The 11,390-nt window shown below is 44.4% G+C and overlaps 1 protein-coding gene across 6 annotated transcripts in view; it reads right to left on the bottom strand.

Annotated features, from left to right (window-relative positions):
- The window catches only part of LOC121527731 (receptor-type tyrosine-protein phosphatase mu-like), a 262,989-nt gene that overhangs the window by 18,150 nt on the left and 233,449 nt on the right, over positions 1–11,390 (bottom strand). For all 6 annotated transcript variants that reach the window (XM_041814762.1, XM_041814761.1, XM_041814760.1 and 3 more), the window contains 3 exons: positions 5,740–5,816; positions 4,927–4,963; positions 3,237–3,334 (listed from right to left, as the gene is read on the bottom strand). In XM_041814762.1, the coding sequence (XP_041670696.1) occupies positions 3,237–3,334; positions 4,927–4,963; positions 5,740–5,816 (212 nt within the window). The remainder of the gene's footprint in view (positions 1–3,236; positions 3,335–4,926; positions 4,964–5,739; positions 5,817–11,390) is intronic.

Raw genomic sequence — 11,390 nt, forward strand, 5'->3', positions numbered from 1 at the left:
AGCTAAGAGGCTAGCGGTGCCGTTTTAACCGCTTTTCTCCCTCATTAGCGTGCTTTTAAAGGGCACACTCATCTAATATTTAGCACACTGATCCTGTCAGGTATGGTGGCCAGTGAGGACCTAAATGAAAACATGCCTTTTGTTCAGCATATCAGGGCTAATGGGGCGGTCTCTAACGCATCTGTGTCAACACCAGTGGTTCTCAACGTTGGGGTCGGGACCCCATTTGGGGTTACAAGACACTTAGAGGGGGTCGCCAGATGCCTTAAAAAAAAAAACAATATATTTTTAAAATGTTTTTTTCCCACACAATTTTGTCACTATTATTTGCCACCCATTTTTACCACATTTCCCCACCAATATTTGCTCATTTGAACCCATTTCTGTCATTCTTAATCTGTTTCCAAGACTTTTTTCTGACTGTTTTTCCCACTTCCAAACTAATTCTTGCCGCTTTCTGTCTATTGTTGTCTCTGCTGACCCTTTATTATGGATATTAACCAATTTTCACTCCTTTTTGCACCCATTTTTGCCCATTTTGAATTACATTTGACTATGTGTTATGCCCACTTTTCAAGTTTTACCCATTTCTGCCAAGTTCTCTGCCTAAGTTAACCCATTGTGCCAGTCTAAACCACTTTGTCCCACTTTTAAATCCCATTTCACCAAAGTTTCCACCCATTTCTGCCACTTTAATCCCTTTTCACCATTTCTTATGCCTGTTTTTGCCATTTATTGCTGCCTCTCTTATCTATTTTTTGGCAGCCTTTAACCCTTTTCTTCTACTTTTACAAATCCCATTTAACCACCTTTTCCACAATTTTTATGTGATTTTAACCCATTTTAGCTATTTTCCATCCATTTTAATTCTGTTTTTAAGATTTTTAAGAAGACTATCCACTAAAATATATTTGTTGCCTTGTTAAGAATTGTTTTTACTCAAGTTTAATATAAAATATGGTTATTGAAACTTAACTGTAGAGTGGACCATGGTTTTGCTGACCTAGTTTGCCCCCAGTCTGGCTAGGCCCGAGAAAGCTCTCCCCTTTATCCCCCTCATGGGCGGCCTTGTCTGCACATGACTATTCAAGAATGTTCATGGCTGTGTTCAACCACCGGTGGGGGTCCCCGGTCTCTGGAGCCTTTATTTTGGGGGTCGTGGGCTGAAAAGGTTGAGAACCTCTGGTCAACACAACCAATCAAATCAGGATGAAGCTGTCCCAGACCCACCTGTGTGCAGTCTGAGCTGTAGGATATCAAAGCATCTACACCTGACATTAACCTCAGTGTGTCCTTTTGTACCATTTTGGAACATTTTTCATTTTCGCCTCGACACAATTTTATGAATTTTCAAGGCTCAGGCCTGAGCTTTGGCAATTCTTTTGTAATCTCTTCCAAAAACTCTGCCTTAACTCAAACCCCATGCCAATAACAAACTGTCTACAAAAATCCTGACATTTGTGCCCCCAGTGTCCGTTTTGGTCCCATCTACTTCCATTATAATTTGATGTTTTTTATCCCAGAGGTACTGGAACATAAACATGCATGCAGTAAATGCTGGGGATTTCTTAGTATTTTTGTGAAAGTGGTACTTTCTACCATTTTCCACCAGATGGCGCCATTTCCCAATTGTGGTCTACGGGGGAAATAAAATCTATTTTTTATGCCTGAGGCCTGAAAATGTGTGTGTTTGTGTGTCTTTTTAGTGTGACTTCATTCTTTGCCTGTTTCTTATCTAAGCAGGGGGGTCCTAGGACAGAACCTGGCAACTCGAGGGTCATCAGGATGTTTATGAGTTTATTATTATTTATAGTCTAATGCAGCAAAACTCAACGTGTGGCTCTTTTATGTCTTAATTTAAAATATTAATCCCCAAGAAAACCTTAAAATAAAGGGAAACTTTGACCTCATTGCAAGTCACATTAATCAGTTTGTTTCCCACACTTACACAGTTGGCTTTAATTATCAACCTTTATTTTCAATGCCCTTTTTGCAATTTTTGCCATTTTGAATCCTTTGTTACTGCTTTAAGCCTACTTTTGTGACTTCTTTTTTCCACTCTTATACAGGTTTTGCCCCTTTTTCCCCAGTTTTTGACTTCTTTATCCACTTTTTATCCTGTTTTTTTTGTTATTTTTGCCTCTTTTCACCCATTTTAGCTGCCTTTTGCCACTTTTTCCCCAATTATGGCCACTTGTTGCTGCTTGTTGACCATTTTAGCCACTTTTCACTCATTTTTTTGTCACGCTTTTGCCGCTTTTTTTTTTTACCAATTTTGCCACTTTCTGCCTTTTCTGCCATTTTTTTCTCCACAAAATTTTGTCACGTTTCACCCCGTTTTTGGCAACGTATGCCACTCTGACTCTTTTCACCTTTTTTTTATGTGTTTTGACTATTTTGCCCACTCTAACTTATTTTTATTGCCACTTTAACCCATTTTTGTCACTTTTCACCTCTTAAATTGTGGCTCTTGCATAGGAATTTTTCAACAATGTGGCTCATTGGTTGAGCAGGGTTGACTACGCTGGTCTTATGTATAAAATGAGACATTTTGGTCCAAAGGGACCCATACATGTGTAAAATAAAAGGATGCATGAAGGTTAAAGGTGACCTGTCTAAATAGCCCTGCATGGGTGTGTCTTATATCTACTGTAGATCCACAGGTGAAGAAAGTCCATGTCCTCATGAAAATAAAAACACTTAGAAACACAAGGACATATTTACGGAAGAGTATTAGGGCCACTGAAAAAAAAAATTTTGAGACAAATGATTTTTTTTTTTCAATTATGAGAAAAAAGTCAGAATTCTGAGATTAAAGTCAGAATTCTGACTTTAATCTCAGAATTCTGAGAAAAAAAACATTTGAGACTTTTTTTTCATTTGAAGAATAAAGTCAGAATTCTGACTTTTTTTCTCAGAATTCTGACTTTAATCTCAGAATTCTGACTTTAAACTCAGAATTCGGACTTTTTTCTCACAATTGAAAAAAAAAAAAATTTGTCTCAAAATTTTTTTTTTCAGTGACCCTAATACTCTTCCGTACATATTTGACCTTAAAACCTCACGGAGATTAAAACCCTAAAAACTTCCCGACCAAACTTTTTAACTACAGACGATAAACAAAGAGACGTGGCAGATGCACTCTGGGAAATGAAGTCCCAACCTTCATCAGAGAGGGAAAAACAACCAGATGGTCACAACAATCAGTGTGTTCGTGTGTGTGCGTGTGGACTCACCCGCCCCACCTCCACCAGGTTGGTAACCATGACGATGGCGGCGGTGTTCTCCTGCCAAACCATCCGCCAGAAATCATAAACCGTCTCCTGCATGGGACCTGGAACACACGAACACAGAGAAACGCACACACGGTAAAGTTGATATGAGACGTAGGATCAGCGGGCCACACCAGAGCGGTACATGAATGATAATGACTGTGTTAATTAATTCAAAGCTAGCAAGCTAACGCACAACAATACACACAAACACACACACACACAGAAAATGTTTTTAATCACTGTTGACAGTCTGTGTTTTGACGAGCTAATTAGTTCATGCTAATCCATTCCTGTCCTCAAGTGTTTTACAGCAAACACACACTCACACACATTCCATATTCATGCTCACACACTGACGTGCTCTCTCAAACACTCAGACGTGTTCAGGCTGGTCTCCACCTGGAGAGACACGCGTGTTCACTGAAAGTTACAGTAGAAACTTTAACAACAGTTTTAGAGGACGGAGGGGCCGGATCAAAAAACCCTAACCCTGAATGGATGGACGGATGGATGGATGGATGATGGATGGATGGATGGATGGTGGTTTACGTATGCATGATGGATGATGGATGGATGGATGGATGGATGCATCATAGATGGATGGGTGGATGGATGGATGGATGGATGATGGATGGATGGATGGATGATGATGGATGGATGGATGGATGGATGGATGGATGGATGGATGATGGATGGATGATGGATGGATGATAGATGGATGGATGGATGGATGGATGATGGATGGATGGATAGATGGATGGATGAATGGATGGATGGACAATAGAGGGATGGATGGATGGATGGATGGATGATGGATGAATGGATGGATGATGGATGGATGGATAGATGGATGGATGGATGGATGGATGGATGGATGATGGATGGATGTATAGATGGATGGATGGATGGATGGATGGATGGATGGACAATAGAGGGATGGATGGATGGATGGATGGATGATGGATGGATGGATGGATGATGGATGATGGATGGATGGACAATAGAGGGATGGATGGATGGATGGATAGATGGATGGATGAATGGATGGATGGACAATAGAGGGATAGATGGATGGATGGATGGATGGATGGATGATGGATGGATGGATGGATGGATGGATGGATGGATGGATGATGGATGGATGGATGATGGATGGATGATGGATGGATGGATGGATGATGGATGGATGATGGATGATGGATGGATGGATGGATGATGGATGGATGGATGGATGGATGATGGATGGATGGATAGATAGATGGATGGATGAATGGATGGATGGACAATAGAGGGATGATGGATGGATGGATGATGGATGGATGGATGGATGGATGGATGGATGGATGATGGATGGATAGATGGATGGATGATGGATGGATGGATGGATGGATGGATGGATGATGGATGGATGATGGATGGATGAATGGATGGATGGATGGATGCATCATAGATGGATGGATGGATGGATGGATGGATGGATGGATGCATCATAGATGGATGGGTGGATGGATGATGGATGGATGATGGATGGATGGATGGATGGATGGATGGATGGATGGATGGATGGAAAGAGCCCCTGGCCACCTCAATGCTACTTCAGAAGCTAAGCTAAGGTGAGACATGTTGCTAGTACAGGTGTGTTCAGTCTTACCTTGGGTGGCGATGTAGTGGTTTGGTCGGTGGTAACCCTGAGGGGAGAGAAAGGTAAAAGATGTAAGCAAGTAGGAGGAGCAAAGTTTGGGACTGAGGGAGTGGGAGGAGCAAAGGTTGGGACTGAGGGAGTGAGTGGGAGGAGCAAAGGGTGGGACTGAGGGAGTGGGAGGAGCAAAGGTTGGGACTGAGGGAGTGGGAGGAGCAAAGGTTGGGACTGAGTGAGTGGGAGGAGCAAAGGTTGGGACTGAGGGAGTGAGTGGGAGGAGCAAAGGTTGGGACTGAGGGAGTGAGTGGGAGGAGCAAAGGTTGGGACCGAGGGAGTGGGAGGAGCAAAGGTCGGCACTGAGAGAGTGGGAGGAGCAAAGGTTGGGACTGAGGGAGTGGGAGGAGCAAAGGTCGGGACCTAGCCCTTATGGATCTCCTGGATGAACTCTCTCTAGCCTAGTCTGTGGAGATTATAAAGGGGTGAGCCTGGTAGATAAAGGTGTCTATAAACTCTGGACTGGTTCCTGTGGGTCCTATTAAACTTCATCCTGCAGCTAATAAAGCTGGTTACTACTGTTATTATAATTAAACACATGGATATGATGGGGCTCAGGTCCAAACAGGATCCTAACCTCAGGCTCTAGCATTCACAAACATCCTCACTCTGGTCCTTTAGTTTGGAAGTCAAACACTCACGCTGACTTTGAGCAGAGACGTTTCCTCTAAGTTTGTTTACCCAGTAAACACCAGCCGTGGTTGCCATGGAAACAGAGTCGACCAGGACGACTCTTATCGACCCGTGATGGCGTGTCTGTGTGTTACTCACGTCCACATAGTTGGCGTTGATGTAGTCAGAGCCGCTCTCTCCATCCTGAGGCTGCAGACGCACACGGGAGTGATCGTCTGAAACACACAACCACACACACACAGTTAATTGGTGCGCTGGTTGTCGTGGTGAAGCTGCACATAATCACCTCTAATTAGCCTGTGCTGAATAAACGAGCTAATAATAAATTAATAACTACTTCATTATCCTGCAGCATGTGTTTGTTTACATCCCAATAATCACATTAGACAAAGAAAATCTAAATACATAAAAGTTTTTCTCTGATTATGAAACATTATTTTAAATTCTCATTCATGTCTTTATGAGGTCAAATATCTGATGTTCACATAAATAAAATAAACGCTGCTGTGCTGGAGAATCCTGATGGTTCTAGAAATAACTGAAATATTAGGCATTAATACAGACTTCACTCATTATTCAGCATGTGTTAGCAAAGCTGTACATGTAGGACCAGGACCAGGACCAGGCTTTACTAAAGCAGCATCAAGCCTTTTTAGGTCGTTGGCAGATTGGGGGGCGGGGGGGGGGGGTCAGACCAGACTTTAGGAGGATTTTCATTTGTGTCTGCTGCTGGTAAATCTGGTAAATCCGCCCTTTATAGAGATCTGGATCCTCTGGCTCAGTTCAGTAAGAAGAGCTGGACTTTAGGCTCCCAAACGGCTCTTCAGTTAGTACCAGTTTGGACTTTAAATGTGGATTAAATAACGCTGACTGGCTCTCAAACAGGAGCCAGCTCCTGTGGTTCATATAAAAGAGTCGGCTCAGGGAACAGGTTCATTCATGAACGGCTCATTGCTCAGTCTCGTACACAGAAACCAACAATCGTTCCACGTTGACTGTCCAAACTTTTAGAAAAGTACAAGTTCCACCCACTTTTCCAAAGCTGCCAAATATGGCTGACACCCCCAAACATTCCCAGCTTGACCAACATTCCACTCCCTGCCATTGGTGATGTTATCCTCAAAGGTTTATAAAACATTCATCCTGGTCAAACCAGCTCACCACAAACTTTATGGTCCGAATAAAAGTTCAGCTTTCTTTCAAAGCTTGTTTATGACAAAACAAGGAAGAAAAGCTGTTAAAGAGGCTTAGCTAGCCTCTGAGTTCAGTCCTGGACTCCTGTAGACTCTGGTCTCAGTCCTGGTCTCAGTCCTCAGTCCTTAGACTCCTAATCCAGATCTATAAAAGAGCCAAAGTTCCCATCACCCTGAGGCTGGATGGACATAAATAAAACCATGCTCTTGTTTACTGGCAGATCATGTCAGTTGTCTTTAATACATGCCAGTCCAGTCCAGTTAAGGAAAGCCCAGACCACCTCTGTATCGGTCTGAGCCATCAGATCTAAAACCCTCTCCAGTTCACATTGAGGTGTTTCCGAACACAGTGTTCAGGATTACCAGTTGGTATCTGCTGGATATAAATCCTGTTTCTGTTGTATAAACGGGCTGAGAGACAGGTGTGTGTGTAGCTGGCTGGTGTGAACAAGAAGTGTGTCCCTTCAGGCCACCGTAGCTCACAGCGGCCTCCATCAGAACTCATTAGCATAATGACACCACCACAGGACAGTGTCAGTGTGACGGTAGCCAGCAGCTGAAACTGAGCAGCTGTCACAGCAGCTTTCTGGGACGTTAGCACATTAGCTTTAGCAGCTCCACAATGTGTTTAGGGACCTGGAGCTGTGTCATGATGAGCGCTGACATGAGAGGTGCCTGATGGGTAAAAAGAAACAACATGAACAGCCTGTGAGCGGGTGATTCCTGTCAGCCATCCTAGAAGACTCTGCAGGGTTTACCAAAGTCCAGTCTGGACCCAAGACTCATGACAAACCAAACCCAGTCTGGACCGAAGACTCATGACGAACCAAACCCAGTCTGGACCGAAGACTCACCACAAAACAAACCCAGTCTGGACCAAAGACTCACCACAAAACAAATCCAGTCTGGACTGAAGACTCAAAACAAAACAAACCCAGTCTGGACCCAAGACTCATGACAAACCAAACCCAGTCCGAACCGAACAAAACAAACCCAGTCCGGACCGAACAAAACAAACCCAGTCTGGACCGAACAAAACAAACCCAGTCTGGACCGAACAAAACAAACCCAGTCTGGACTGAAGACTCACCACAAAACAAACCCAGTCTGGACCAAAGACTCACCACAAAACAAACCCAGTCTGGACCGAAGACTCACCACAAACAAACCCAGTCTGGACCGAAGACTCACCACAAAAGAAACCCAGTCTGGACTGAAGACTCACCACAAAACAAACCCAGTCTGGACCGAAGACTCATGACAAAACAAACCCAGTCTGGACCGAAGACTCATGACAAAACAAACCCAGTCTGGATCGAAGACTCACCACAAAACAAACCCAGTCTGGATCAAAGACTTACCACAAAACAAAACCAAGTCTGGACCGAAGACTCACCACAAACCAAACCCAATCTGGACCAAAGACTCACCACAAAACAAATCCAGTCTGGACCGAAGACTCACCACAAAACAAACCCAATCTGGACCGAAAACTCACGACAAAACAAACCCAGTCTGGACCGAAGACTCACCACAAAACAAACCTAGTCTGGACCAAAGACTCACCACAAAACAAACCCAGTCTGGAGCGCTATCAGGAACGGTTGCTAGATTCTGGCCAGCTGATGTAATCTGTGACTTAGTTTAAGTCAGCAACAAGTGGTTTTATAGCATAACACTTGCCTTTTGATTCATCAGCCAATCAACGCCTCAGCACATAGACAGGAAGTCAGCTGGTGCCACCCTCAGTAAGGTAGCAAATAGTCTCCTGGTTACAGCGGACAGTATTCCCACAACAGCCATGTTCCTCTATGCCAGGCTTTGGACTGGAAGTTAAAATGCTACCAGGTCATATATGTCACACTTACATTTCCTGGAAAGGGTTACAAAGATATTTCTGAGGCTTTAGGACTCCAGCCATCCATGCTGAGAGTCATTATCCACTAATGGGGAAAACTTTGAACAGGAGTGGTTAGCCTACCAACATGACCCTAAGAGAACATGGACAACTCATCCAGGATGTCCCAGAAGAACCTAGAAAATTTAAAGTCATTTAAACTCAAATGGGCAAAAATGGGCCAAAAAATTGTAAAAAGCAGGATTAAAGCGTCAAAAATTGGTTACAAGTGACAAAAAGAAGTGGCAAAAATAGGGAGAAGAGATGTAAAAAAAAAAAAAAAAAATGGGAGAAAAGTGGCAAAAAACAGGGGCAAAATTGGGAATAATATTTCAACTGAAGACATAAATAAAAACAATAATACAATTTATTTATAATGCACTTTTCATTAAGGAAAATCTCAAAGTGCTACAGAGTACGCTAAAAATCAAAAGGACATAAAAACACCAAAACAATAAGATCAGAAAGAGTAAAAACAGCATTAAAAGCAGTTTGGAAAGGTCTGTGTGAACAGAAAAGTCTTAAGGCCTTTTTTGAAAGAGTCCAGAGGCTGAGGGTTCCTCAGATGGTCAGGGAGGGTGTTCCAGATGCGGGGGGCCGCGGAGAAAAAGGCCCGGTCTCCCATGGTCTGGGGATTTGTTCGGGGCTGAAAGAGCCGGTTGGTGCCGTGGGACCGGAGGTGTCGAGAGGATGTGTGCTGGGTGAGGAGCTCTTTGAGGTAGACTGGGGCGTTGCCATGGATGCAGAGGTGGGTGAGGAGAGCAATCTTGTAGTGGATTCTGGAGGTTATGGGGAGCCAGTGGAGGTTCTGAAGAATGGGGGTGATGTGTTCATGTTTGTGGATTTTCATGAGAATACGGGCAGCACTGTTCTGGATGAACTGAAGTTTTTGAAGGTTTTTTTGGGATATTCCAATAAGCAGGCTATTGCAGTAGTCCAGCCTGGAGGAAACAAAGGCGTGAATGAGTTTCTCAGCCTCAGCAAAAGTCAGGCAAGGGCGGAGCTTGGAAATGTTCTTAAGATGGAGGAAGCAGGTTTTGTACAGATGTTTGATGTGATTTCGAAAAGTGAGATGTGGGTCGAGCTTTACACCGAGGTTGGTTACTGTGTTTGAGAGGGGGATATCTTGACCGGAAAAGGAGATGGTGGTTATGGAGGAAGATTGGACCTGATGGGGGGTGCCGATGAGAATGGCTTCAGTTTTTGAGCTGTTCAGCTGGTGGAAGTTTCGACTCATCCACGCCTTTATTTCCTCCAGGCAGTTGGAGAGGGGGTGAGGAGGATGTAGGTGGTGATGGAGAGGCTGGAGCAGAGGAGGGGTTAGGGTCAGTCCTCAGGTATAGCTGAGTGTCATCAGCATAGCAATGGAATGATATTCCATGCCGGCTGATGACACGACCCAGTGGCAGCATGTAGAGGATGAATAGTAGGGGTCCTAGGACAGAGCCTTGAGGGACACCACAGATGACGGGGGCAGTTTTGGACCTGGCACATCCCAGGCTGATGTACTCAGTTCTGTTTGTGAGATATGAGGTGAACCAGGTAAGAGTATTATGGCAGAGACCACTGTCTGAGTGGAGGCGGTTTAGGAGGATGTGGTGGTCAACAGTGTCAAATGCCGCAGTAAGGTCAAGGAGGATGAGCAGTGAGGGGGAACCAGAGTCAGCAGACATGAGAAGGTCCTTGATGACTCTCACCAATGCAGTCTCTGTGCTGTGGGCAGTGTGGAAACCAGATTGAAATTTCTCATACAGTGAGTGGAGTTTCAGATGGTCTTGTAATTGAGTGGCTACAACTTTTTCCAGCACTATGGACAAGAACGGAAGATGTGAGATGGGCCGGTAGTTGGAGAGGATCCCAGGGTCGAGGTTGGGTTTTTTTAGAAGGGGTTTGATGACTGCAGTTTTGAGTGAAGAGGGGACATGGCCAGACTGTAACGAATGGTTTATTATATGTGTAATAAGGGGGCTTATGGCAGACAGGTTTGATTTGATGAGTGCTGTAGGGAAGGGATCCAGGGAGCAGGTGGAAGGCTTCATCTTTTTAATGAAGCCTTCAACTTCATTCTGTGTAACAGTGGAAAAGGTGCTGAGGGAGGCAGGTTGAGTGCCAGCAGAAGGCAGAAATGGGACAGGAGAGCTGGAGAGCTGAGACCGGATGGAACTGATCTTATCCTTGAAGGATGTAAGGAACCTGTTGCACTGTTCTGCTGTGGAATCTGAGTGGGTTTGATCGTGAGGGTTGAGGAGATGGTTTATAGTGGAGAAAAGCTGTTTGGAGTTTCCAGGACTATTGCTGATGATGTTGGAGTAGTAGTTGGTCCGGGCTTCTTTGAGGGCAGCTGCATAGGCCTTCTGGTGGTCTTTATACGCCAACTTGTGAACCAGGAGACCAGATGATTTTTTAACGCACCTCTTAATGGCACGGCCAGCAGCCTTCATCTTGCAAAGCTCAGCGGTGAACCACGGGGCAGTACAGGAGAAGGACACAGTTCTGGTTTTGAAGGGGGTGTGAAAATCCAGGAGGCGGCAGAGGGAGTTGTAATAACCAACTGATTCTTGGACCGTTGGAGAGTTTACAGAAACCAGGAGCTGAAGGTCAGAGTTTAAGACTGCAGGGTTGATGTTTTTTATATTGCGGAAATGGATACCGCGTTTAGGCTTGGGGAGGGGGGATGGACAGGAAGCATCCATGGAGAT

This window comes from Cheilinus undulatus, linkage group 19 (genome assembly GCF_018320785.1).
Source record: "Cheilinus undulatus linkage group 19, ASM1832078v1, whole genome shotgun sequence".
In the NCBI taxonomy this organism is placed as follows: domain Eukaryota; kingdom Metazoa; phylum Chordata; class Actinopteri; order Labriformes; family Labridae; genus Cheilinus; species Cheilinus undulatus.